The sequence below is a fragment of the Serinus canaria genome, chromosome 1, assembly GCF_022539315.1.
Source record: "Serinus canaria isolate serCan28SL12 chromosome 1, serCan2020, whole genome shotgun sequence".
NCBI lineage: Eukaryota > Metazoa > Chordata > Aves > Passeriformes > Fringillidae > Serinus > Serinus canaria.
In genome coordinates, this window is record NC_066313.1 from 51,325,647 (window position 1) to 51,349,770 (window position 24,124).

General features: G+C 44.9%; 2 protein-coding genes across 9 annotated transcripts in view; one reads left to right on the forward strand and one right to left on the reverse strand.

Moving 5' to 3' along the window:
- Positions 1 to 1,943: 1,943 nt before the first annotated feature.
- On the forward strand, positions 1,944 to 11,369 carry LOC103812566 (fibrinogen-like protein 1). Of its 3 annotated transcripts, none has more exons than XM_018908615.3 (9): positions 1,944 to 2,177; positions 2,412 to 2,539; positions 3,812 to 3,896; positions 4,615 to 4,825; positions 5,888 to 6,047; positions 7,210 to 7,307; positions 7,387 to 7,475; positions 8,899 to 9,089; positions 10,038 to 11,369. In XM_018908615.3, the coding sequence occupies exons 3-9, from the start codon at positions 3,822 to 3,824 to the stop codon at positions 10,225 to 10,227; spliced, it is 1,014 nt and encodes a 337-aa protein (XP_018764160.2). In that variant the 5' UTR covers positions 1,944 to 2,177; positions 2,412 to 2,539; positions 3,812 to 3,821; the 3' UTR covers positions 10,228 to 11,369. The 3 variants fall into 3 exon arrangements, with proteins under 3 accessions (XP_018764160.2, XP_009083885.2, XP_050828222.1); XM_009085637.4 differs by having other exon boundaries at positions 2,482 to 2,539; XM_050972265.1 differs by lacking the exon at positions 1,944 to 2,177 and adding an exon at positions 2,185 to 2,407 and having other exon boundaries at positions 2,482 to 2,539.
- The window catches only part of THSD1 (thrombospondin type 1 domain containing 1), a 30,882-nt gene continuing 17,869 nt past the window's right edge, over positions 11,112 to 24,124 (reverse strand). For 4 of the 6 annotated variants that reach the window (XM_030234318.2, XM_030234314.2, XM_030234315.2 and 1 more), the window contains 2 exons: positions 20,934 to 21,092; positions 11,112 to 16,586 (listed from right to left, as the gene is read on the reverse strand). In XM_030234318.2, coding sequence (XP_030090178.2) covers positions 15,211 to 16,586; positions 20,934 to 21,092 — 1,535 coding nt within the window. In that variant the 3' untranslated portion in view covers positions 11,112 to 15,210. The remainder of the gene's footprint in view (positions 16,587 to 20,933; positions 21,093 to 24,124) is intronic. The other 2 variants (XM_030234320.2, XM_030234319.2) reach the window with 1 other exon arrangement.

Genomic DNA, 24,124 nt, shown 5'->3' on the forward strand with positions numbered 1-24,124 from the left:
ATTTTCCTAGAGCACAGGTAGGCAGTCAGACTGTTGCTGTGAAACCCTTAGGTCTCTCTACCTCCTTTGGAGCCTGGAGCAATCTGCCTCATTTCTTGCCTTTCCCCTTTAAGAACATGCAACCAACGAGAAACAGGTCTTGGGAAAGATTTGAGATGCCACTACTGTCTTCCAGCTGCAGTGATGTCCCTTTAGGCTCTGAAGATGTTAATAACCATCAGGTGTCCTGTTCCTGTGTTCATTCCAAGCCATTTTTTCCCCCATAACTGTAGGAATATCAAGAGCTACCCCAGAGCCATTCTCTTCAGTCACATTTATCCACCAGTTTGCGTGTGCTGGTATTGCATTTAATGTGTGAATAATAGTTTTTTCAGCACCTACAAACTTTTGATGGAAGGAAGGTGGAGGACAGCAAGGCAGGAAAGTTTTTAGGTAATGAGACTGTTATTTTTTGCTGACAAGATCACTGAGAATCTTAAGAAAAGGGAATCTGATCTCCTTCCAAGAAACTAAACAGGAATTTGCATTCCAGAATATTTGTGAAGCATGTATTCCAGGAAAAAAAAGCAACCCAGCATTTATTGTCACATTGCCTAGGGATTTCAACATCTGTGAGGAAACACTGGTGATCACACAGTGTCCACATCCTTTATGATGACTTGATTATTATCCAAGCTGGTGGAACAGTACCTGAAGACACTCTCCTGCTAGACCCCCCTCATGTGAACTCAACCTCATGGCAACCCCTCTCTTGTTCTTCAGATATTCCTAAAGCTTTCTCTAGCCTGGGAAAATAAGTTAATAAGAAACAAGTATGCAAGGACCATGTTCCAGCTGAGTGGGATTTTCACATGCAGATGTTGCTGAGGCGAACATTGGTGGAGGCCTAGAGGCAGTGTGAGAGTGCTCCAGATGTCTTGGCTCTGAGATGTTTTGGCAGCCACTGAATAAGGGTTGGAGACTGAGTCCTGTTCCTGCAAAGCTGCAATGACAGAACACATATGTAAGTTTCAATGGCAAGGTTCACTGCTCCCTTCTGCCCTGGGACCAGCAGAACTTAATGCTATGAGGCCTGATGCTCCCTAATCATATGGCCCTACACACAGCTGCAAGCACTGACTGTGCTACCTCCACCACGACTCCAACACTGACACCACAGCCTTGGCCCTGTCTCTGATCCCACCTGGGATCAGGAGATGCTCACAGGCCAATGAGATTTTTGACCACATTTTTGACAAGAGCATAAATAGTTGCATAGCATGTTGAGCGCTGTCTGGATGGGTCCAGCTGAGAAAGAGTTGCTGCTGCTGGTGAAAGCCCCAGGGGATGATGTACAGCCTCCTTGTGCTCCAGGGCATGGTACCTGCACATCCTGCTGCCAGCTGCAGTTCCTGGCCAAAGGGGCAGAAAAAAGGGCCAAGTACCCACTAGGGAGAAGAGGAAACATTTCACTCAATTTCATAGCTGTCAAAACCAGTCTTAAACTGGGGCTAGAAAACAAGTGAGAAGAAAAGCACTGCTTACATAATCCTTTGGCAGTGGAATGAATCAAGGTTCTTGTGGGAGAAGAGGAATGCAGTTTTAAAGGAATAAACAGCACTCCTGTAGCTGGTAGTAGCTGGATAGTCCTGCTTTCCTGAAGAGCAGCATAGACATTTACCATGGGTTTATGTGCCCAGCCTTTTGTGCCCATGGTCTCTGCTCTGAAGAAGGCTCTGTAAAATGGAACATACCTTCTGTTTCCTTTAAAATAATCTGTAATTCCTTGGCCATAATACAAAGGGAGGCACCCATCTGTTTGGTTTTGTGGTTTTTTTCTCTTTTCCACAAATTTCCTTGTTTGTGTTAACTAGCAAATCTAATCATCCAGCTCACAGGAGAGTTACACAACCCTCCTGAGATTTCAGTCTAACAGCAAGTCTTGCTTAATACTCCCACATTTGCTTCTGGCTTCAGATTTGCAGCTTCTTTGGCATTACGGCTGTGCTCCTATAAAACAGATTAAACAGCAAAAGGAATGCTGAATGGAAAAGCTGTGTTATTTCCACCTTGCAGGACTTATTGAAATGATCCTGGCTGGATTAAAACATGAGCCGAAACTCCCACAGGGAGCATTAGTCTGAGTGATTCACATAAACACTCAAAGAAGTCAGTCTTGGTTGAGCTTCCTAGTCAAGGTAGGTAATAGTACACCAGCAGCAGAGCCCCTCTCTTCTCTCCTTTAGAGAGCACTGTTGATAGAAGCCTCCTGTTGTTTACTCTCTCTGGGAAACAGCAAGATGAGTACTGGGTAACAACAGAAATCTTGGCGTTTGGGTAACTCTTTCACACAGGAATTGCAAGTGCCTTTTCTGTGAAACTGCTGTGAACTGAGTGCTGTGAAACATTCTTCCTCTGTGCCCTTGATGTAGGTCATCTGGAGAGGAAAATCTCATTAACCCCTTGAAATGCCGCCAGGTTTTTGATCACTTTCTTTTGCAGTTGACTTTTAAGGGAGATAATCTTTCTGGGAGGAGGTCTGAAGAAAGGCAACTCACAGGTACGTGCATTTCATGTGTCTTGGTAAAGGTGTAGATGGAGTTGCTTTCTTTCTCTCTGCTCTGCACTGTCTGGTTTCCAGGAGCTGTCACTCATCCCACCTTTCCAGGTAGCTTTTTGCCATCACCCCCGGGCACTGCGTGGATCTAAATCTGACCTCAGCACCAGTGCTGCAGCCACTGGCACCACTGTGGGGTGGTGTGAACAGCACCAGTGCTTCTGGGCTCGCAGGGTTCCCCTGCTGCAATGTTGAACTCTTTTTTTCTATGAGCTGAAAAATTGCCACAGAGTGGGGCATCTACCTGCATGTTATCTTTTATGGGCAACTTCTGTGGAGATCTTCTTCCCTCAGCTTGCTTTGAGCCCTGCATGTCCATCTTGGCAGAGGGCTCCTCTGTTGCAGCAGCTTTGGTGGTTTGGAAGCAGCTCTAGCATCAACTGCTGCCGGGATGCCGATAGAGCCATAGCTGAAACAAAGCACATCACTCAGAGCACAGAGCTGAAGAGCCAAGTTTCTGCAGCACTTCCAGATGTGAAGCAGGGCAGTTGGGTTTAGCCTAGTTTTCAGATTTTTTTTTCTTTCTGATTTTGTTGTTTTTTTTTTTTTAAAGCACGATGCAAGCACGCTGAGAACAATTTGTTCTGTTCACTCACATTCAGCTGCATGTTCCCAGTGGCAGTCACTTAGCATATTTTCTAGCTAAGACTCTCCAATCAAAACCACATCTGCGTGTTGAAGCAGATTGGCAGTAGACATCTTTTCCCCTGAAATCCAAGGAAAAACTATCTCATGTCCAGTTTGTCACATGTGTGACTTGGCCTCCAAGAGCACTCCAAGGATGAGGAGAGCAATGTCTACAGTCACTTAACCAGGAGGCAAATTCCTCTTAATTCCACTTTGAGAAGTTTGAACTGAATAAACTCTGTGGGATTTTGATGAAAAGTCTCCAAGGAGACATGATTGCTGAGCAACTTCCTGTGTGGATACCTGGGAGGAAATACAGAGGTTTCTGGAAAGTCACACAGAGTATTTATTTCTGTGGGGAATCAGGAGTAGACCTGAGCCTTTATCCCTGTCAGCATACTGCACTGGTGCTTTAGCTTCTCCTTAATATGCATCTTACCCTGATTTTGTCTTGCCTGTAGTTTCAAGCAACCTCCTTTATAAATCCTGCAGCGGCTCCTGGGGAATTAAACATAAGTGTGAGAGGGAATTAAGTTGTGAGAGAAAGTAAAAAAGCTTCCATTACAGCCTGTCAATGCCTCTTTTCAGGTGATAAGAAATGAGTGTGATGATGCACTGGTTGCTGCTGCTCCTTCTCCTGGTCAGCTTTGGCTCACCTGCACCCAGGTTTTCGGTATGTATCTTTTAGCTGTTTCTGTACACTCTCTCAATGGTTCACCATTTCCAGTCATGCAGAGATGGATCCCCCCCCCACAGGAGGGATGGAGAGCTGCAGGAGCAGAGCAAAAGGGCATCTGCCGGCAGCTAAAGGAATGTTGTCCTGATACTACAGGATTTTCATAGCATTAAGGGCTGTACAGCTGTCTGGGAGACTGAATTGACATTACTAAAAATTCAAACAACAAAAACAACAACAAAAATTCTTTTTTAAAAATGTATTTTTATAGCCAAAATATCAGCTCTTTTTCAGTTTTACAGAAAGCTAACTCTGGAACCTTGCTGGTTTCGCCCATCTGCAGTGCAAGAGCCAAGTTTTCCCTCTCTTATCAACCTGAGCACTTTCATAGTTTGCAAACCTTCCCCTTGAGCTCATCAAGTGGGGTCAAGACAAATTATTTTCGTCCGAAGTAAATTTTTTGTGCAACTGGTCATATTCTGGCATGCCCTGATCAATGCCAAAGTTGTTGCACAAACCCTTTTTCCACTGGATTCAATTCAACAGCTCATGCTGTGCAAGATTTGGACATCTTAGGAAGAGATCACCATGAAATCATGTTGATCCACATAGGCAGTGTGACATGCTAGGGTGAAGAGGAGACAGATACTCCTTTCTCTGTGTCTCTCCTTACCACTGACTGAATTGTGGGGATTTTGATTTATTTTCTCCATAGGACAAAGATATCTGCCTCCTAGACAACAATAAATTGAGACAAAGGTTAAAACACCTTCAAGACTTGCTTTACTTATATGAATTGCAGCTGAAGGACATACTGGAGAACACTTACCACAGAACGAAAAGCCAACTGTTCTCAGGCAACAGGAGTGTGCAGCATGAGATGCTTTTACCCACAACCAGTGGAAATTTGATAGTGTATGACCAAGGTACAGTTTGCAGTAGTGTGCCACAATGTTTCTTTCTCCCTGCAGTGTCCCATGTGTCATATTTTATGTCTGCTAAAAGTTTAAAAATTTTTAAGTGGATCATGTTTTAAAATACAGATTGTGTTTTAAAATACAGATACATGGGAAGGAGAAGAGCTGACTGGTTGCCCTGACACCTAAAGATATCCCTTGGGGCTAGAGTCACTTACCCCAGCTGTAGGCAGCTATCATCCAGGTACAAAATGGACATCTTCAGCTGGGCTTCTTACCTGCAGAGAGGAGCAATCACTTCTCATTTTTTCCATCAGATTTGCTTTAGGCATCTACTTTAGGAAGAGATGGCCCCTGCTCTTGAAGAGCCCATATTCCCTGAGTGGCTTAGGGGAGCTCAGAGTGTCTGGCTCAGCTTCCAACACTGAGACCTGTTCAGATGAGCCAAGCCTCCCTGTTCCTCAGCTCCACCATTAGTTCTGTGGCATGGGAACAGGCATATGCATACTTTGTCCCTTGGTGTTACTTTGAGATCAGGGTCATAAATAACATTGTTTCCTGTGGCCAAGATTTTAGTCTTTAGGGATTACATTGAAAGGTTCTCTCCTGATACAGCCCTGGTAGAGGTGGACACAGGAGCTCAGCCTATTTTTTTAGAAATATTGTTCCCTGATCTTATCAGAAGTACATCTGAGGGTACCTTACCTTCCACATGGAAATTAGCTTGAAATGATCTTGCTGACCGATAAAGTTTAAGTCCCAGGCTTTCATGATATAGCCGCAGGCTAAACTGCAGCTGTCCTGCATCTCACCAAGGATTTGGGCACTATTCTCTCAGAGGGCATGGCTGTAAAGGCTCTCAAGCCTTAAAGCTCTTTGTTAGGCTGGCAGTTTGCAAACTGCTGTAGCTAATACACTGATGCAACATTCCCTTAGAGGGCTTGCAGAGCTATGCACAGGCTGGCCAAGTGTCCTTGTCCCACAGAGCCTCTCAGTGACATCTTCTCTTGGTGGCACACAGCCCTTGGCTTTGCCCCAGCCCATTTAACAAAGGGATACCGTTCTGCCCAGATTGCTCTGCGGTGTATGGCCGGAAGAGCACCACGAGTGGCTACTACCGCATCAGGCCCAGAGCAGACCGAGAGCCTTTCCTGGCCTTCTGTGACATGTCTGATGGCGGCGGCTGGACCGTCATTCAGCGGCGCAGTAATGGCAAGGAGAATTTCAACAGGTGGGTGCATTGTTCTTGCAGCAACGGGGCTTCCAGTCAGGCCATCAGCTTCTACCCCTGTCCTGCTGCCAGGCAAACCCCCACCCTTGAGAAGCAGGATGTGCAAGACTATATGTTAGTGATGATAATTTAGGACCAGGACAATCTGGTGGTACCTGTTGGCAGCGGGGGGCCATTTTCAAAATGGATTTGTAACTTCTTTTCCATGGGTTCTCTGCATTTAAATGCGTGTTTTATCATTATTGAAGACTGTCAAAGGCTCCAAATTGGCAGGTGTCTGCTACCAGTGCACAGACTGAGACCTGTTGAACAGATCTGCTCTGATATGTGGAATTATGTTCAGCATGTTGTAACATTTATTATCGTATTCAGATAATGTTTTAAAATGCCAAACCAGATTGTCCTTTTCCTATGCAAAATCCCAGAGAAGTGACTTTCATACTGAAATTTTCAGGAGGAGAGATGCTCTGGTAGCACAGTTCAGAAGAAATGTCCCCATGAAGGTTAATTCATTATCACAGCACACACACTTTCAGGGCATATCTAATGCTTTCTAAAGTCTATGCAGTGCATTGCAAAGCTACCTCAAGTGACTCTAAGCTAGAAAGTGATAGCTATCTAGCCATGGTAGTTCAGGTGATAGCTATCTAGCCATGGTAGTTCTGGTGAAATAAAAACATCCTGAAGAGGAGCATTGACTAGTATGAAGGTCAGGCAGAATGAATATCCATAATAACAACATGAGAGAAGGAATAAACATGGGGTTACTAAAACTCGAAATGATGACACACACTGAAGTATATTGGAATATCAAAGGTAATACTTAGAGCAGGTGAATTATGACTTGCTGAAGAACAATATCAGGTGTTTTGCTGAAGACCAATGTGACAGCTGCTGCTTTCCATTTCCATTTAACTGGAAACATCAGTCTGCAAGCGCTGCGTCAGGCAGTTTGAAGGTTTGATTCCCATATTTGTCTGTGCACAGGTTTAGCATGGAGAAACGTAAACTGTGAGTTGTACTTACTCCTAGATGAGTCAGACACTTTTAGAAAACAGTATCTAGATACAGGTGAAGTTTTACTTGTTACCATACTCAAGTGTCACAAACTGTCTAATCCCTTCTCAGGATGAAATTTATATCTATAAATTTTTCTCTGCAGGAAATGGGATGATTACAAACTGGGATTTGGGAAATTCCAGGGCAAGAATGATGAATACTGGCTGGGCAACGACCACATCCATGACCTGCTTGCTAGAGGTCCAAGTATTTTTTCTCCATATATTTCTTTCTAGTTTGCCTTAGGTATTCATCTAACATGACACAACTTTATGTTTAGGAGAGAACTCATTAAAGATTGACCTGATGGACTGGCATGGGGAAAGACGTTATGCAATCTATGAAAATTTCCAGCTTGCAAATGAGCAGGTAAGAAATGGAGAGAGCAGTGATATGCTTGCTTTGGTCTGTGAGGGTGGGGCAGCTGCATATGCAGCATCACACCAGTATCAGGGTTGTATCTACAGCTCTGCAAAACTCACCTGCTCTGGTTTCCTGGGCTTCCTAGTTTGTCTGACTGACAAACAGCCCTGGGATCAGGGACATAAACCTGGGACATTTTCCTTACAACTGAGTGCCCAGGTCAGTGGGTGACAGGATCACACATTTGTGCCCTCTTGCTAACTGTGCTGCTGAACAGAGGGCAGTTCCCTGCCACAGGGCACAGAGATTCCCACATGTATTTGCCTCTGGCCTCATGATTTAAAGTCTTCTGTGAGTGAGAAGACCCTTAGTGTTTGAGCCTCTGCAACTAAATGGAACCCTGTTCTCCTGCTTCCTAAGAGATTGTTTCAGACTGTCACATAAAAGGCAAGTGCCAGAGCAAATCCTCTCAACTTTATTTTAAAATAAAACAGGGAATTCTAATCAAAGCTTTGAAAGAGCAGTTGTAAGTTCCTATCTTGGAGAGAGGTACCTGTAGCACTATACCTACTGCTACAGACACAAAAAGCCCGAAGACAGACACATCCTGTATTTTCATGCTGTGCTTTCTTGCTGTAGGCAGTGTCCAGCTCCATACAGGTGCTGCTCTTTGAAGACTAAATACCTTTCTTTGCCTTCCTGAACACCACATGTAACTAGCCCAAATAACCAAGGATACTGCATGGGCCAGTCTTAGTTCCAACTCCATCACCGCTCCAGAAATGTGCACATTACGCTCAGTTTGCAGTTAGAGGTTTCTTATGAAAAGTTTGAACAGCTACATTTCAATACCTTACTGCCATTTTTCATAAAGAAATGAGGCCAATGATGACAGGAGAAAGCCCACAACACAAATGTGACCATCCACTTAATATCAAATATCTCTTTGACCAGTTAGCTGTGCACAATGGAACTATTATTCTAACTACTCCTACCAGGACCAGATCATAGAAATCAGATGGCTTCTAGTCCTTGGAAGAGCTAAATGCCTAAGCATTTATTCCAGCTGAAGGACTGATATGTTTATGAAGGCAATTACTTGACACTTGGCAGTTTTCTGCTAAGTTGTTCTTGATCAGCTAGAAAGAGCTTTCCATCTTGCTGTAAACTGTATTAAATGGTTGTTGAATGACAGTAAAGCTGGAGCCTTTTGTAGCAGCAGCAGCAGTAATTACCAATCCCTTCTGGAAGTTTAAATCCTGCACTGATCTACACTAGGATCATTAAAGCATGGAGACAAAAGTCACCCTTGACTTCAACAATCATGCCTTTGTCAGTGGATGAAATGTTCAGAGCTAATTTAGCCTCAAAACTGTGAGGAAAGGCAGAAAGAATGGATATCAAATAGATGTTTCACATATTCTTGCAGGAAAATTACAGGTTATGGTTTGGCACCTATTCTGGTAATGCTGGCGACGGTCTGTCTGGTGGGAGCAATTTTGAAGATCAGTGGTCAGCTTCTCACAGAGGGATGCAGTTCACCACATTTGATAAGGATCACGATCAGTTCCTGGCAGGCAACTGTGCATCAGAGAATAAGGGTGGCTGGTGGTTTAACAGGTATGGAAAACAGCTGATTCCTCCTGGATGTGTAGGTTGTGGGTGGCTGCACAGCTGAGAGGACTTGCCTGCCTTACAGCAGCTGGAGGCTGCTGTGTGCACTTGCCACCCGGCACAGCCAAACCTAAGATGTTCAGACCTACAGATCCTCAAAGGAAAACAATTTACTACTTTTATTATAGCAAAGCAGGTAAGTTGAATTCACCCATTAAGAAAATGGGTCAGAACAAATGCACAGGGGACAATGACCTGGAAGGAAAAGAGCTCAGTTAAAATTCCTGAAAGTGCTTTGTGTTATACTCCAGTGAAGAAAACAACTGTAGCCATGGTAAGGTGAAGTGGGTAGAAAGGACATTTCGCTAGAGTGGAGCATCCAAGGGCAGGGCTACCCCATAACAGTTACGAGAGTATATTTGCTGTTTGGGCATATGCCACATATCCATGGATAAGGACTCATGTTTAACAGCCCTGGAATCTGGGATGTAACACTCTCAGATTTTCTCTGCTTTAGTACAGGATGAGCCTCTTAGGCCAGATTCTTATCACATACCAATTGAAATCGGTGGAGCTAAAAAAATATACATCAATAGCAGGATTTACCTTGATGAAAAGACATCTGTATTTTTAGGTGTCAATATGGAGCTGCCTACACCTGAGCTAGAGCGTACCAGATGGCATTACACCCCTTTGTTCAGGCCATGCAGTTCTAATGTCCATAATTAATACACCTGAAGGAGTCAACAGGCAGAATTATCTGACCAGTGTAGGTGTCTGCTTTAGGATGACCCACATATTCCTGTGTTCCATGAAAAGCATTAACCATTTAGTCCATCCCACCCTGGTATATCTAGATATTCTGTTGTGTGAAAACGGTACTTCACTGCAATGATGCAGAATCTTCTCATGCTAAACTGAATTCCCTTCTTGTCTTTCCTACATTGTTCCAAGGTGCCATGCAGTAAACCTCAATGGGCGATACTACAAAAGAGGGAAGTACAGCGGACCCCATGATGACGGCTTGGTTTGGTCTACATGGCACGGGATGTGGTACTCACTGAAATATTCAGCCATGAAAATCAGGGCTCCATTCTTTATCGACAGAGAGAGTGGAGATGGTGAGAACAGTCAAGCCAGCTGAAGCCTGCTGCTTTGGAAAGAGAAAAGCACAGGCTGAAAAGAGTGGTCTAAGTTCATAGTCAGTGCTCTGCTGCTGCCAATCACCAAACCTGCACTTGATAGCTGGAGTTGCACCTGCTTCTGCTACCTGAAGCTAACAGCACGAGTTGTTTGAACACAGCCAGACAACAATTTAATAAAAAGCATATAGATCACAGTCATGGAATAACCAGAGATTTCTTCTTCAGCAGTTTTCAAGATTTTGTTGGAGAATGTTTATTGAAAGTTCTCTGGACTTAGAAGGATCAAGCATGTCCTTTAATCAATCTATACTTTTCTCATCTTAACCATCAGTGTTTCAGTTATGAGAACATCAGGATAGAAAGAACAAGGGCATGGGGAATTGGACTTCAACTTGTGTGCCTTTGTTAGTGCTTTGCTCTGCATCAGGAAAATGTTTTTAAGCAACTTTCCCTATGGTTCTAATTGCCACACTTCAGTTGCAGAGTGCTCCTGGAGTGTGTGAAAGCAAACCTGTGGATGGGCATGCTCCAACTGCTAATCTGCATCCAGACTAAAGCTGCTTCAAAGTAAACACCCACAATATGGACAGTGTGAGTTCCATTCCAAAAGCTTCCAGTTGCAGATCCACTGCTAGAGTATAACACAAGACATTAAAGCAGACAAAGTTTTAAACCTCAGATTAAAATTATGCAGATTTTACTAAAATTAAGGTGAACACAGATATTCCTAGGGGTTCCTAAAATGCAGTCATGATTCTCCTGTACATTCTCCTGTAATTTACCAGATGACTTTGCATTAGTGAAGAGGAATCAGAAAGTGGTTGAACCACAAGGCACACTGCTTTCACTGTCTCACTGGGGTGAAATGAAAGAGCAACACAAATGACTGAAAGAAATGGGATACTGAAGATTTATTTTCTACAGCTGTTAATAACAACAGTTAAAAATGAACAGCAGAACCAGCTTGATGCAAATAATTTAACTGCCATGCTGCAGAATAAACCTGCTTCCTTTTTTTCTGATTTATAATAATTTTTAAACTGGTATTTCTTTTCCATTTAATTACTTTTATATCCATATATACTGTAATTTGTATACATATCAACAAAGAGTGAAATAAAACCATCTGAGTAGGACTTAATACTTTTTATCTGGTTTTCTACAATAGGAATGTGAACAGAAATCTGGATCAAAATCCTGGAAAGCTCATAATATGAGAAATGTATTCTTTCAGTGTTGGCTCTGGTGCTTTTTCACCTGTTGTCCTGGGTAGTTGAAAGGGTCTGCAAGGTAAGCTGAATTTTCATGACTCAAGCTGTCCTGGAGACAATGCAGAGGCACAAGGTGAAGGTTCAGTTTAAAACTTGATTTGGTTCCTCTGCTTCCTAGATATCCCAGAGACTGCAAGCATGAACATCCCAGCGTAATGGGCAGCACTCCAGGGAGCTGTGCTCCTAGACCCTGTGCCCTTGGCTAGACTGCCCCCCTGCCCTCTTCTCAAGCATGCTCATGTGGAGTGAAATTTTCACCAAAATGTCTGAAATGAGATTGCCCTTGTGAAAGAAGGGCTGCAAAAAGGCAGCACTTACTCTTTCCCTTCTGATCACTGCTTCTGTATTTTGATATGGTAAAATCTCAGTGCAAGATTGTAACTGCATGTTGGGACACAAGGAATGACTCTGCACACCTTATAACTGTGTGGCCTCTGAGGAGCACTGAGGGCAGAAAGGATAATTTTTGTTGAAGACACAGAGAAATGTGAGTGAAATAAGTTCATGTCTTCTGGCAGTTGATGCTCAATCCCATCCTTCAGTAGAGGGCTAAGGAAGTAGGGCAAAGATTGTGGAAAATACAGCAGTTAGGGGACAGCATTTGTGGTCTGGCAGTTCATTAAGCATCTGGTAACCCATCTGATAATGGATTATCAAGCTGGAGATGAAGTCAGCAGGGCTTAATCAGACAACCAGCACCAAGTCCAGCTCCCCATTGAGTGAGCAATGAGAAATCTGGAGCCTGTTTCCCTGTGCATCAGTATGGAGGAGAAGGCATTAGAGCTGGACTGCCTTCAGAAAAACATCGGAGTCAGGGTGATTCTCCTGTCTCTGACAGGGAAAGGGAGGCCAAGGCACGACGAGCTGGGAGGGAAGGGGTTTGCCCTGCTGCCTTTGATGCAAAATGTACCAAGTACATCTAATGCATAAGACAGCCCAACACTGGGACAACTTTGCAGAAAGCAGCATCTGATTTAGAGCAATGTTGCCCCTTCTCTGCCCTCCTGTGGCAAAGAAAACCCCCTCTGAGACGCAAGGGTCACAGGGCTTTGTGCAGGAGCCTGCAAATCCCACAGCAAACCCCAGGAAGCATTTCAGAAGCACCTTTAATCTTAATAAACAGGGTAGAATGCCACTAGCGGAGTACTTAGTGGATCTGAGGGCTACCACCAAGCTCTAATCCCTCCTGCTGATGCTTAGAGGAATGCTTGCTGAATGTTGCTGCACTGCACATCTGATGTCCCATTTCTCCAGGGTCTCTCTCCCACGCTGAGAGGCTCCACAAAGCTTAAACAGATACTGCAGCCCTGCAGCTCCAATAATGGTGGATTGCTGCTTCAGAGAGAAAGTACTGCACACCACAGACCTTACCTTAGTACAGGCAGGGTAAGTAACCTGAGCAGCAATTGTTTCAGAGGTCTGATTTCCAGCTCATTCAAGTCAATTTAAGGACTCATTACATTTGATTGCCTTTGGATAACTCTTCAAGCATGAACATGTTTTTAAATGCTTTAAACAGCTTTTCAAGCTGACAGTTCATGGGAATGCATCGTTGGTACCAACACCACGCTGGGCCAAGGGCTGAACATCAGCATCTTGGCATGGCTCCCAGGAAAGAGGGAGTTCACATCACCCAGTGAGTCGGATCCCTCACTCCAGCAGCAGCTGCAAAGCATTACCCATCAGAAAGGCCATTCAAACAGCCAGATTTTACTCTGGTGGCCACTCTGGTGGCTTGCTCCTCCTGTGTTGTCACAGCAGGTAACACCGTGTGCCTGTCAAGCTACCTGTGCCAGCTTTGGACACTGATGGCAGCAGGGTGCCATCAGAAACTGGCAGCTTACACACAGCAATGCTGCTCTTCCTTTAAAATTGCTGTTGGTTTGTGGGGGAGCAGGGCTGGGGAGGAAGAAGTGTGGGATTAGGAAATCTCTCTCTCTGCTCAAGAAACCAGTTTTGAGAAACATTGCAGCCTACTTCATGGCAATGGAGCACATGCTAATTTTGCTTTCACACCCACAAGGCAGGTTAAAGGGCATGTAGGGTCAGGCTCCTTAGGGGAGAGTTCATTTCAGTCTAATACTCCACTGCCTAAACCTTTCTTCTCCTACACCAACCTCCACGGGCAGCGTCTCCTCTTTTCTTGGTTCTGCCCACTAGCATTCCCCTGGTCTCTGCTAAGTTCCCAGAGAGATGATTATCCTAACAAATGGCAAGAAAAGACTTAGTCATTCACAAAGGCCTGAGCTCTGCTTCTGCTGTTAACTGGAGTTCCAACCCAACTCCGAATACTTTTAGCAGAATCTAATGGCAAATTTGTGATGTCTGGTTTTAAAACACAACAAAAAAGCCCATCATGGCTTTTGTAGTTCACTGTTACTGCTCTCTACAATTCCCTGAAAGGAGGTTGTAGCAAGGTGAGCAAGGTGGGGGTTGGTTGGCCCCTTCTCCCTGGTAAAAAGTGACAGGATCAGAGGAAATGGCCTCAAGATGTGCCAAGGGAGATTTAGATTTGATATGAGGGAGTTTATTCACTGAAAGAGTGGTCAGGCATTGGAACAGGCATCCCAGGAAAGCAGTGGAATCACTGTCCTTGGAAGTGTTCAAAAGGTGTGTGGATGTGGCAGTTAAGGGGTTTGGTTTAGTGGTGAACACAGTGGTGTTATTTTAATGGTTGGACTTAATTATTTTACAGGTCTTTCCAACGTAAATGATGCTATAAGATTCTCAGTGAATCACAAGATATTGTCAAGCCATTTTAATTTTTTGTTCCCAGAACAGGTATTAATCAAATAATCTTGTTGTTTGCTGGTTTTGTTCATAATTTATTTCGAGCTTGCTGTAGTAGTGTTACTGTCACTGTACTTACATTTAAAAATTTTAATAAAGGAAAGGATGACTATGGAAAGGATGCATAATTCAACAGTTCTCTCACTGCTTTTTACAGGTAACATGCTGTGGTAACATTTCTGTGAGGACTAAAATTTGATCATCTGTTTTCTTTGCCCTCACTCTAGCATGCCTTTCGTACTGATTTCCTGCAAGTATTTGTACATTGTTTTCTTGATATAAATATTGACAGTAAGAAATTATCAAAGTCTTGAATGATGAAAATGTCTCCTCAATTTAAAATTCACTCAAGTATTCAGCATCAATTGTTTGCACTTCCATGCAACCAGCTAAAACACCCCCCACCATATGAGTTGTTTGAGCAACACCTACAAATCAACGCAGTTCACTGATGACTATCAGAAAAATGATGAAAACTGCCCACAGATTGAGCTTTGTGCTTTCTAGATGGGAAATGATTCACTAATCAGGGCAGATGGTTGAGGGTGCTGGACAGTGGATGCTTCAGTACACAGTGGACAAGGTGGGAAATGTCAGCAGCACTCATAGTGTATGATGCACAAAACATGACAGCTTTACACAATAAAATCTATTGGCTATTCCTGCGCCACACCTTATCTAACATGTTCTCTCCCAGGGTACTTTGTGTGTCTTGTACACACATACATACAAAAAATAATTATATGAAAGCATTTTCAGTAATTAGAAAGGAATATGTTCCCACAAGCCAGACCTGGGGCATTACTCCCTGCCGCTGTGTGTGGAGGTAACGCGACTCCTGCTCTTTCTTTCAGCAGAAGCCAACCGATCCTGCAGATCCTCTCCCACGCACGCCACTCCTACAGGGCTGCAATGAGTCACTCAGATCACCAGCTTCTCAATGCTCAGGGTACTCGTTTCATCTTCTTCATTTGAGCCAAAATACCCAGGGAGGTCAATCATCTGCTGCTCCACCTCTGTTAAGCCAAAAGTAGAGTTGTCATAAAAGGCAAACTCAGGGTCCAGGGGGAAGCTCTGGCACTTGTCCCTTCGATACTGGGCAGGGCTGACACTTAGGCCTCTCTGGGAACCCTCTTTGCCATTTGGGCCGGTTTCTTTCCGCCACACACCTTTGGGGTTAGGTGAAGGGCCCCTCTTACTTCGGCTGGGCTCAGGCTTCTCAGCTGCCTTCTCCTGACCAGCAGGCTGGCGATCCGTGATCAGGTCCAGCTTCCTCACCGGGGGACCTGCCCTGTGGTGGGGCTTTGCGCCATGGCCCTGTGTTTCACATCCCAGCACAGTGCCGTGGGGCTGATCCAGCTTTTCACAAGCTGGATTAGCATTTCTTGATTTTGGCCGTGTCCTGTCCTCCAGACCCTGGTCCCACGTCCTGGTCCTGGAGTTGTAGAGGGGAGTCTGTCGGGGTGTGAGAGTGGACATGCTTCTCTCTCTGAAAGGCCTGGCCTTTTTAGTTTCATGGAAACTGGCTGTTCTTCTGAACTGCGAGTTCCTGTGACAGCTCCTCTCAGGCAAGTCCACTCTGTTATCCTGGTGCTTGAAATGACCTCTTCTTACCAAGGTTTGGGTAGGGCTCGTTGCAGGATTGGCCTGTGAGAATGGAAAATCCAGCCTAGGGTGAGAGCCTTCTCCCAGGAACTTGGAATGACTGGCTGGCTGGTCCAGAAATGGAGATTTGATCCGAAATTTGTTTGCCACTGCCTCCTCTTGGTTTTCCCCGCTCAGGGGAAGCATGGTGGTGGCACCAAGAACCGTGTCTGTGAGAGGATTCTGAGAGACATGGTACACCTTAGTGGTCTCTGTCAGGCCTTTCTTCTTCATCTCTTTCAGCTGCTGCTGTGCCAGCCGGTAGCTGAATATTGGAGGGATTATTTTTTGGGCATTTGGCTGGAAGTTTTCACTTCCAGAGGCATCATCTTCTTGGGCAAATTGGAGACTTCGCCTGTAGGTTAGGGGAATGTTAACAGGAGCATCCCCTCCTTCAGCAAAGCTGTCCCGTTGCTTGTTGCCTTGGCAAATGTTCTCCTCATCCGAGTTTTTCCGGAAGCCGGGGGAATGGACGGAGTTTCGTCGGACAGCGGTGCTGCACTTCTGAGCTCTGCAGAGCTTCCTCCAGAGGGTGATAAGAACAGTGGCAAAGATGATGAACAAGCACAGTGAAATACCTGTGATGGTAACTATATTATTTGCTTTCTGGTCCTCTCCTGGCTGAACAGAAGGTGGGGTGGGAGGCTGGACAGCTGTAAGAAAGAGCACACACATCTGTCAGAGTTGCACTGGCAGCAGCATTTTGGTATTTGAAGATAGATACTTCACTACCAAGGAAAAGAAGCCATTAATACAGTACAGGAAGTTGTCTGCCATTAAAACTTGCTCATTGGAGATGACTTACTACTTAAAGACTTCAAACTGGCATGAACATCTACTACTTACTTTAAACCAAGACTCCCACAGACCTTTTAAATGTAATCATTATTTTTTCCTGTTCTGCTGTTTCCATAAGGTATTACTGAATACCTGGAAAATGGAGGAACTCTGTTTGCCTTTCTTTATGAAGTACATTTAGGCTCCCTGTTGAAAAGTGATATAAAGGGGGTAAAAATAATTCAACCCAGACTAGTACTTCAGGTATCACTTTAAAATTATTTTTAGGAGAGCCTAAGTGGGTGTGAGAATTGAAATGAATTTGAAGAGAGAGGCAGCACCAGGAGAGTCAATGCAACTTTTCAAAGCAGTGCTCTGAGGATGCTTCTACCACTGCCTGGTGCCACAGTCCAAGAGGACTAAACCTTCCCATGCCACAGCAAGCTTTCAACTGAAAGTGCCATTGCTCTTTCTCCACCATTCTACTACCATTCTTCTGTTGTGGACTGGTACTCTGCTAGCCTTTCTTCACTGAGACAGTAATTAGCCACCAAGAGGGGTGTCCTAGGGAAGTTATCATGGCCAGAATTGGCCAGACAATGCTCTCAGTCGTATGGTTTAGCTTTAGTAGTCCTGGGGGAGCAGGGAGTTGGACTCTACGATCCTCATGGGTCATTTCCAATTTGACATATTCTATGATTCTGTAATTTCTGACAATCTCAGAGCTGTCCACAGCCCTGTTTAAACCTCTCACTTGCCAATTCCACCACATTACGGATGACTGAACCAATGACAAATTGGTAATTCTTTTTTTGAATAAGGTCTCAAGCATTTCACAGGCAATCCCGAACAGAGTACAGCATGGTCAAAAGTGGATTAATTGGTCCAGCAGCTAATTTTAGTATCTGTTAGCATTGCCCAAATTCTTCTGTTCTGGTCAGACATGAGCTCTCTAAAGCCATAAAGATTTTGCTGGAGGACAAGGCTGGTTAGTTGCAGTCGACAAGAGCTGGCCAAGAAGGTGTGAGCTCAAATGAAATCACCGAACAACCCTGCCCTAGTATCCAGTTTTATCCAGAACCCAAAGCCTTCCATGAGACTGATAGCCAGCTGTAAGACTTGGCAGGTGCTCCTGCCTGCACTACAGCGACTGTCCTGGAATAGGAAATGTGACTGCAAAATAATAAGAACTGGACACCATGTACTTCCCATAATTCAGAAGAACACACGCTCAACAGCAAGCTGGTAGTGCAGCTGTTAGGTGGGCAGGGTGCACAAATGCAGTGATGAACACAAGCCAGAAGGTCTCAGGCTGCTACAGAACAGAAAAAGTGCAGGGTGCTGGGCCGAGAAGGAGATCCACTTCCTTATTTCAGGACTACCCAACAATCCCAAGTCCTCTAAAAAATCCTGCCATTGTATTAACTTTGATCTTTGTGTTACTCTGAGAGCTTGAAACCAACTTAAAGAACAAGACCACTGTCGGCTGAACCTTATAGGAGGATCTCTAAAATTTGCATTCAGTCCGATGCCCCTGTGCCAGAGCCCAGAGCACTGCTGCTCTGGATGCCTGAGAGGGGAGTGAACAAGCTGACCTCAGGGAAGCAGGCAGGGCCAGCATTTGCTCTATTCAGCACCACTGCAGCAGAGCAATTCATTCATTTCTCATCCTTCTCTCAGTCGTGTTTGCTTATGGCTATTTTCCAAATACTCCATTCTCTATTTGTAATGCATGCTGTGCTGCATTGTTTGGGATGCACAGCTAACAGCAAGGAACTGAGAGGTTCCAGAAAGGACTGGGTCCCTATGGCTCACTTCTCCCTGCACCTCATTGGCCCCTGCACCATGTGCAGGCCTTGCTCATTCAGCCATTTGCTCCATCTGCTGGACTAATGTCTGTAGAGTTATGCTGGAAACAGAACCTGTCTGCTTCTGAAAGCTGCAGCCAGCCAGAGTGGGAAGGGTGAGGGTGACACTCCCAGCTTGAGATCAAGCAGCGGATGAATACTGTAAAGTCAGAGTGTCAAACCCCTTCTTGAGCAAGCTGAGATTCAATGGGATGAAATCATGGATGTGATTCTGTAAAGGAAGCTGCCCCACATGGGAGCAGGCGGATTAGAAAGCACGTGCAAGACAGAAGCGAGGTATTTCCTCCAGATGATCCCACGGCAATGGGTGCAGACGCAGACCTCCTTTTGCTCCCTGCTCTCTATGTATTAACCTTCTTATGAACCTAGAGACCTCACTGGAATCTGGGGGTTGTCCAGACCTGCTGAGTCCAACCAGACTGCCACAGCTGTGTGCACAGTGTATGCACAGGATGGTTGGAAACCATCATACACCTTTTACAGCTGCACACCTGCACGGGAGGAGTGACCCCTCTGAGAAGCACCAGAGGCCTGTCACCTCCAGGCAGGCAAAGCAAGGTCCACACAAAAATCACGTTTCCAACACACGTTCTGCATGCAGGGAACCCCCTCCAGCGAGCTCCCCGCACCAGGACTGGTCTCTGAGCTCTGAGCTCCAGAGGTGGGGAGTGAAACTGGTTGGTAAGGAGCCAAACCAAATTATATACTTACAGACATACCCTTCCAAAAGATAGACAGAAGGCACGGGACAGCACAGCTCAACAGCAGCTTTGGAAATAAACTAACAACCCACTGTGTTTTGGTGGTGGCATTGCTGCCCACAGCAGCCTCAGAGAGTCTGGCATAGAGAAGACAACTAGAGCAGGGCTGGTTTAAACTGGGGACCCAAAGCATCTAAATTGTTCCTCTCTGCTTTCACTCAGAGCTTTACTAAATAAGCAAACCCACATGGCCAGCATGTTCAAGTCATTAAAAACATGAGACCTGTTAAAACATTCCCAGTGCTTCATGACACTGACAACATGGAATACCTGGTTTGATGGAATATAATTTTTAGTATTTTCCATTCACCCACACTTTTGTTAAATACAACCCATCTCCTGCAGTGTTCCACAATACATTTCAGTCCTGCCTGTATACTTCTAAGGCCTTCAACCTTGGACACATGAACCTGGTTGAAGCCAACATTTCCACTAAAAACACAGTCCTCCCCTTTTCCTGCTCCAGCTGCACATTCTCTCCCCCTGCTGTCCTTTCCTTTTCAGTGGCAAAAACACCGCAGTGGCCATGGGTTTAACAACTCCTCACATCCCCAAACTGTCCATTTTTTATCTGCTTCTATTCCAGTTCCACACACTGCACTTTTGCAAGCAGAAAGAAGTGCCTGCAAGCAGCCAAAGCAAGGAGTAAGGCTTGCTGGTCTTTGTAATAGCTTAAAATATCTGTTAAATTATAGTCTGAGATCCTAGGAGCCTGCACAGCTCCCAGGTATCTTTCCTTCCCCATCCCCACCCCCGTGGCACCTGTGGGACACAAAGGCATTGGATCTTGTAGATCAGCTTTCTGTTCTCTTGGCATCAGCACACTCCTTTTAAGCAGGGAGTTTGCAAGAAGCAAAAGTTTTGCAAAGACTGAGCACCAATACCCTGTTGAAAGAGGGCACTTCTCATGCCCCTCAAAGGTGGCTGTCAGCACCCAACTATGGTGCTGGCACAGCCTCACTGGAGTCCAAGTGGCTGCTGTAATCCACCTTACAGAAGGCTCAGGTCTCTTGTATCTGCACCCACTTGCCACCCACCAGCAGTGGCCACTTGTTACCGACAGGGAAGTGTTTATAAAAGCTTTATAAAGCCTTACCTTATCAGTAACAGCCAGCCTGCCCTGGCACAGGCCAGCAGCAATGGCAGGCTGGAGCAGAGGGAGACCTGGCACTACCACCTCAAAAAACTCACAAGATAGCAACCTCACACCACAGGTCCCAGCTGGAACTACCAACCTTTTTTAACTGACTTTAGCTTTCTAATAGATTTTCACTGGAGTCTTTGGCTTTCACTACTGAACATGTTCTGATAGCCCCAAGATCTCTCTTTCAGGACTTCTCCACTCTCTGATCATCCTGGAGATTTTAAACTGCTTCCATTGCACCCACAGCATTCAGAAATATGCTTTGGAGCCCTATCTCCAGTGTCCCACAATCAAATGCACAGAGGCTCCTGCCCTACTCCATCAACTACAGGAATGTGACAGCCCCCCAAATCAGCATGACTGAAAGAGAGACGGGATGTTTCCATTTTACACTTTGCTTTCACCAGGGCGGTCACACAACCAAGGGAAGAGGAGAGCACAGCTACATACACACACACTCCTCCAGCGAGCACAGGGAAGTCTCCCTCGGTGATCCAGCGCAGCCTGGTTTTGCCGGCGAGGAGGTGAGGCACTCTCGGAAGCGCTCCCGGATTCCGTCCCCACAGGTGACACTGCACGGGCTCCAGGGCTGCCACCAGCTCCACGTTTCTACAAATACACAAGCTCACAGTAACGAGGAACGTGTCTGCCTCCTTACCTTTGAAGACACAGCCAAATGCCTTCTTTTTGAGGAAAACAGCAATAAAAAAAACACACAATGCAAACAGCAAGACCAAAAAAGCAAGTGGCATCCAGGGATGAGCCAAAGCTTCCACTTGTTGTTTTCCTTTTTTCGCCCCAGTGTCAGCCTGCAACACAGTGGTCAGTCAACTGGCAGGCAGGTTCTGCCTGGAACAACAGCAAAAGGAAATGAATCCACAGATCTTTGAAGTGGGCTGGTAATTTATATATTCATCCAATTCCTGCCTGACAAACTGTGAATTTGCAGCAGAATAATTTGATTGACTGAAGTTACTGCTGATTTATAAGACTGTGACAGGACGATAAGCCTAAAAGGCCTAATGAAATGGCAACATTGGTTTACTCTTTATTTTCTTTCCAGCACACAACCGTGTTATTGAATCATTCATCTGACAACCTACAGGTCTCTATTGTTTTATTGCTTATGATTAGGCAATTAACTCATGGATGAAATTTTGCATGTTCATTTATTTATTTTAACTGGAGGCAGACTCAGGTTCTAACACTACATTATAATGTTTTAATGTGTAATAAAATCCCTCTTTCTCTTAGACAAGATCCTCATCCAGTGATCTCCACATTTGAACTTTACAGCAGTGAGAACCCAGAGAGGTAAAGATGGGACCACTCCCGTCCCAGTGTGACAGCAGTGACACTGAGGCAGGGCCACAACTTTAAATTCCAAACTAATGCATGAGTTCAGGTAAAGATAAAAGCTAAAGTTAAAAGATAAAACCCCTGGGGATGCTCCTATGGGTCAGTTGACTTTGACAGAAAGAAGAACAATAGACTTCTTAACTTCATTTCACTGCCCACAGATAAAATAGAGAAACAGCTAAATAACTTTTTTTTTTTTAAGTAGATCAGGTTAAACTCTGCTCTTTTAGATAATTTATGGTGAAGCTACTGCCAACACAAGCTGTGATTTTAATTTTATTACTGCTGCTAGCATGCCCTGAGCCCTTAACCAAGTTATGATGCCCAAGCACTAGAGAATGTTGCATGACTGAATACGGCTTTGTAATTTCATGTTTTATTTGGTTGCTGTATTGTTCCTAGTGTGTTATTATTTTTAAATGTCTCTAACAAGAATAAATACAGCTGTGTTTCAATAAACATTAAATTGTAACTGCTTTAGGCCCTGTCCTACACAGTTTTGTGACCATGTCAGCACTAATGTGAGCAGCCTAAGAGGAGCAGTGGAGCACCAGGAGGGCAGCTCCTCACCCGCACTGCTGGATGAGGCCCCAGAGTTTGAGCTTACACTTGTGCTGCCAGCCATGGCTGCAGAGTGTGTGTGGGCACACACTCACACACATTTGTGTGCCTGCATGCCCCAGTACACCTGCCTGGCCTTATGCAGAGGAGAGATGGGCATGGCAAGACACCCTGGTGCTGCTGTGGTTCTATGCCCACACAATATCAAGTGGCCACCCCAGCTGTTTGTCACCAACTTCACCACAATAGTGCAACATCCAAGATCCCAGGCTGTATTTCACTTTGTGCTCTTCGTGCCCCTCTCCGCTTTCATCCATCTGTCTCTGGTGATGAACCCAAAGGCAGGCTGAGCTTTCAGACTCCTCCTTCATTTTGCAGCCCTGTCAGCTCCCAGCGAAGTACAAAATGGAGCAAGTGTATGGTGTCAAGGGAAAAGAGAATCAGAGGATGCCCACGAGCAGGTAACTGAGGAAGTTTGTTGGGACAAGGAGTCCCAAAAAGGGACAGACATGGACAGTTTGCAAAACCACATCTGTTAGCGAGCCAAGCTATTACTGAGGGCAGGAAAAAAAATGTTCACCATCAATAGTCAGTAAAGGGCTCACTGATACCTTCTCAAAAAGACTTCATAGTTTCATATATATCATAGGATCTCCCAACAGTTTTCTTCATATCAGGATCATGAAGGACTCCAGCAGGGTCCCTCACCACTGGCAGAGAGGCTAGTTGAAGGACCTACCTCCTTGTAGACCTACAGACTCTGTGTGAGCAGCTTGGTGAGTTCCTGTCATAATTTCCAGTGCGTGAGCTAACTTGTTTCCCTCTCTCCACATTTCCTGCTCATCTAAACTTCTGTTAATTAAAGTCAGATGCGGAGCCAAGCTCAGAAAGGTTCTGGTTGCCTCCAGTGCTAACACTGGTGATAGTGGAAGGTGCTCAACAGTCTCCACATTGATGCCTGTGGGTTTCAACATACAAGAACATTTAGGATGAGTAATTTTCCAACACTGACGTCAAACCTGCCATGCCCATTGCTCCAGGACACTTTTCACTGACTTGGACTTTGGCTACAGGTATAGAGTTCCTTAGCAAAAACACTTGGCATCCATAGCTTTGGGGCTTAGAAATGTGCCTCAAACAGCAGGAGAGCAAGAAATGTTCCAGCTCCCATGAAAGATGGGAGATTTAAACTCCTGCATCTTGCTCTGCAATCCCCTGCAATTACCAGAATGTAAAAGAAAATGAAGCACAGTTTATTCTCCCCCAAGGAAATGAAATTATTAACCTCCATTTAAGACAAACAGATTGAAAATGCCAGGGGAAAAACCAGAAGGTATGCACTGCAAACTAGCTCTAATAAGCATGAGGTTTCTTCACACACAACTGAGGAATCAATTATCAATGTGAAGACATCTAACTGATGAGTTATTTTGAAATAGCTGACAGTTGGCAGATCTGCCAACATGAAAGATAAATGCAATTAACTGTGTTAATTATTGCTCTGCATAAATTTCTCCCCTCAGATTTCCACGTTCACAAGACTTTGCGCATGCAGCGCCGTCCATCAGCACAGTCAGCAAGGGACACTCAGCGTCGTCCTTCCAGCCTGACACACATGGCCAGTCTTAAACACCTCAACCAGGCCAGAGGTGTGGGACAAAATCACTAATTACTGACAGGTTCATGTAAGCATCTGTGCTAGCCTAGGGGATTGCAGGATA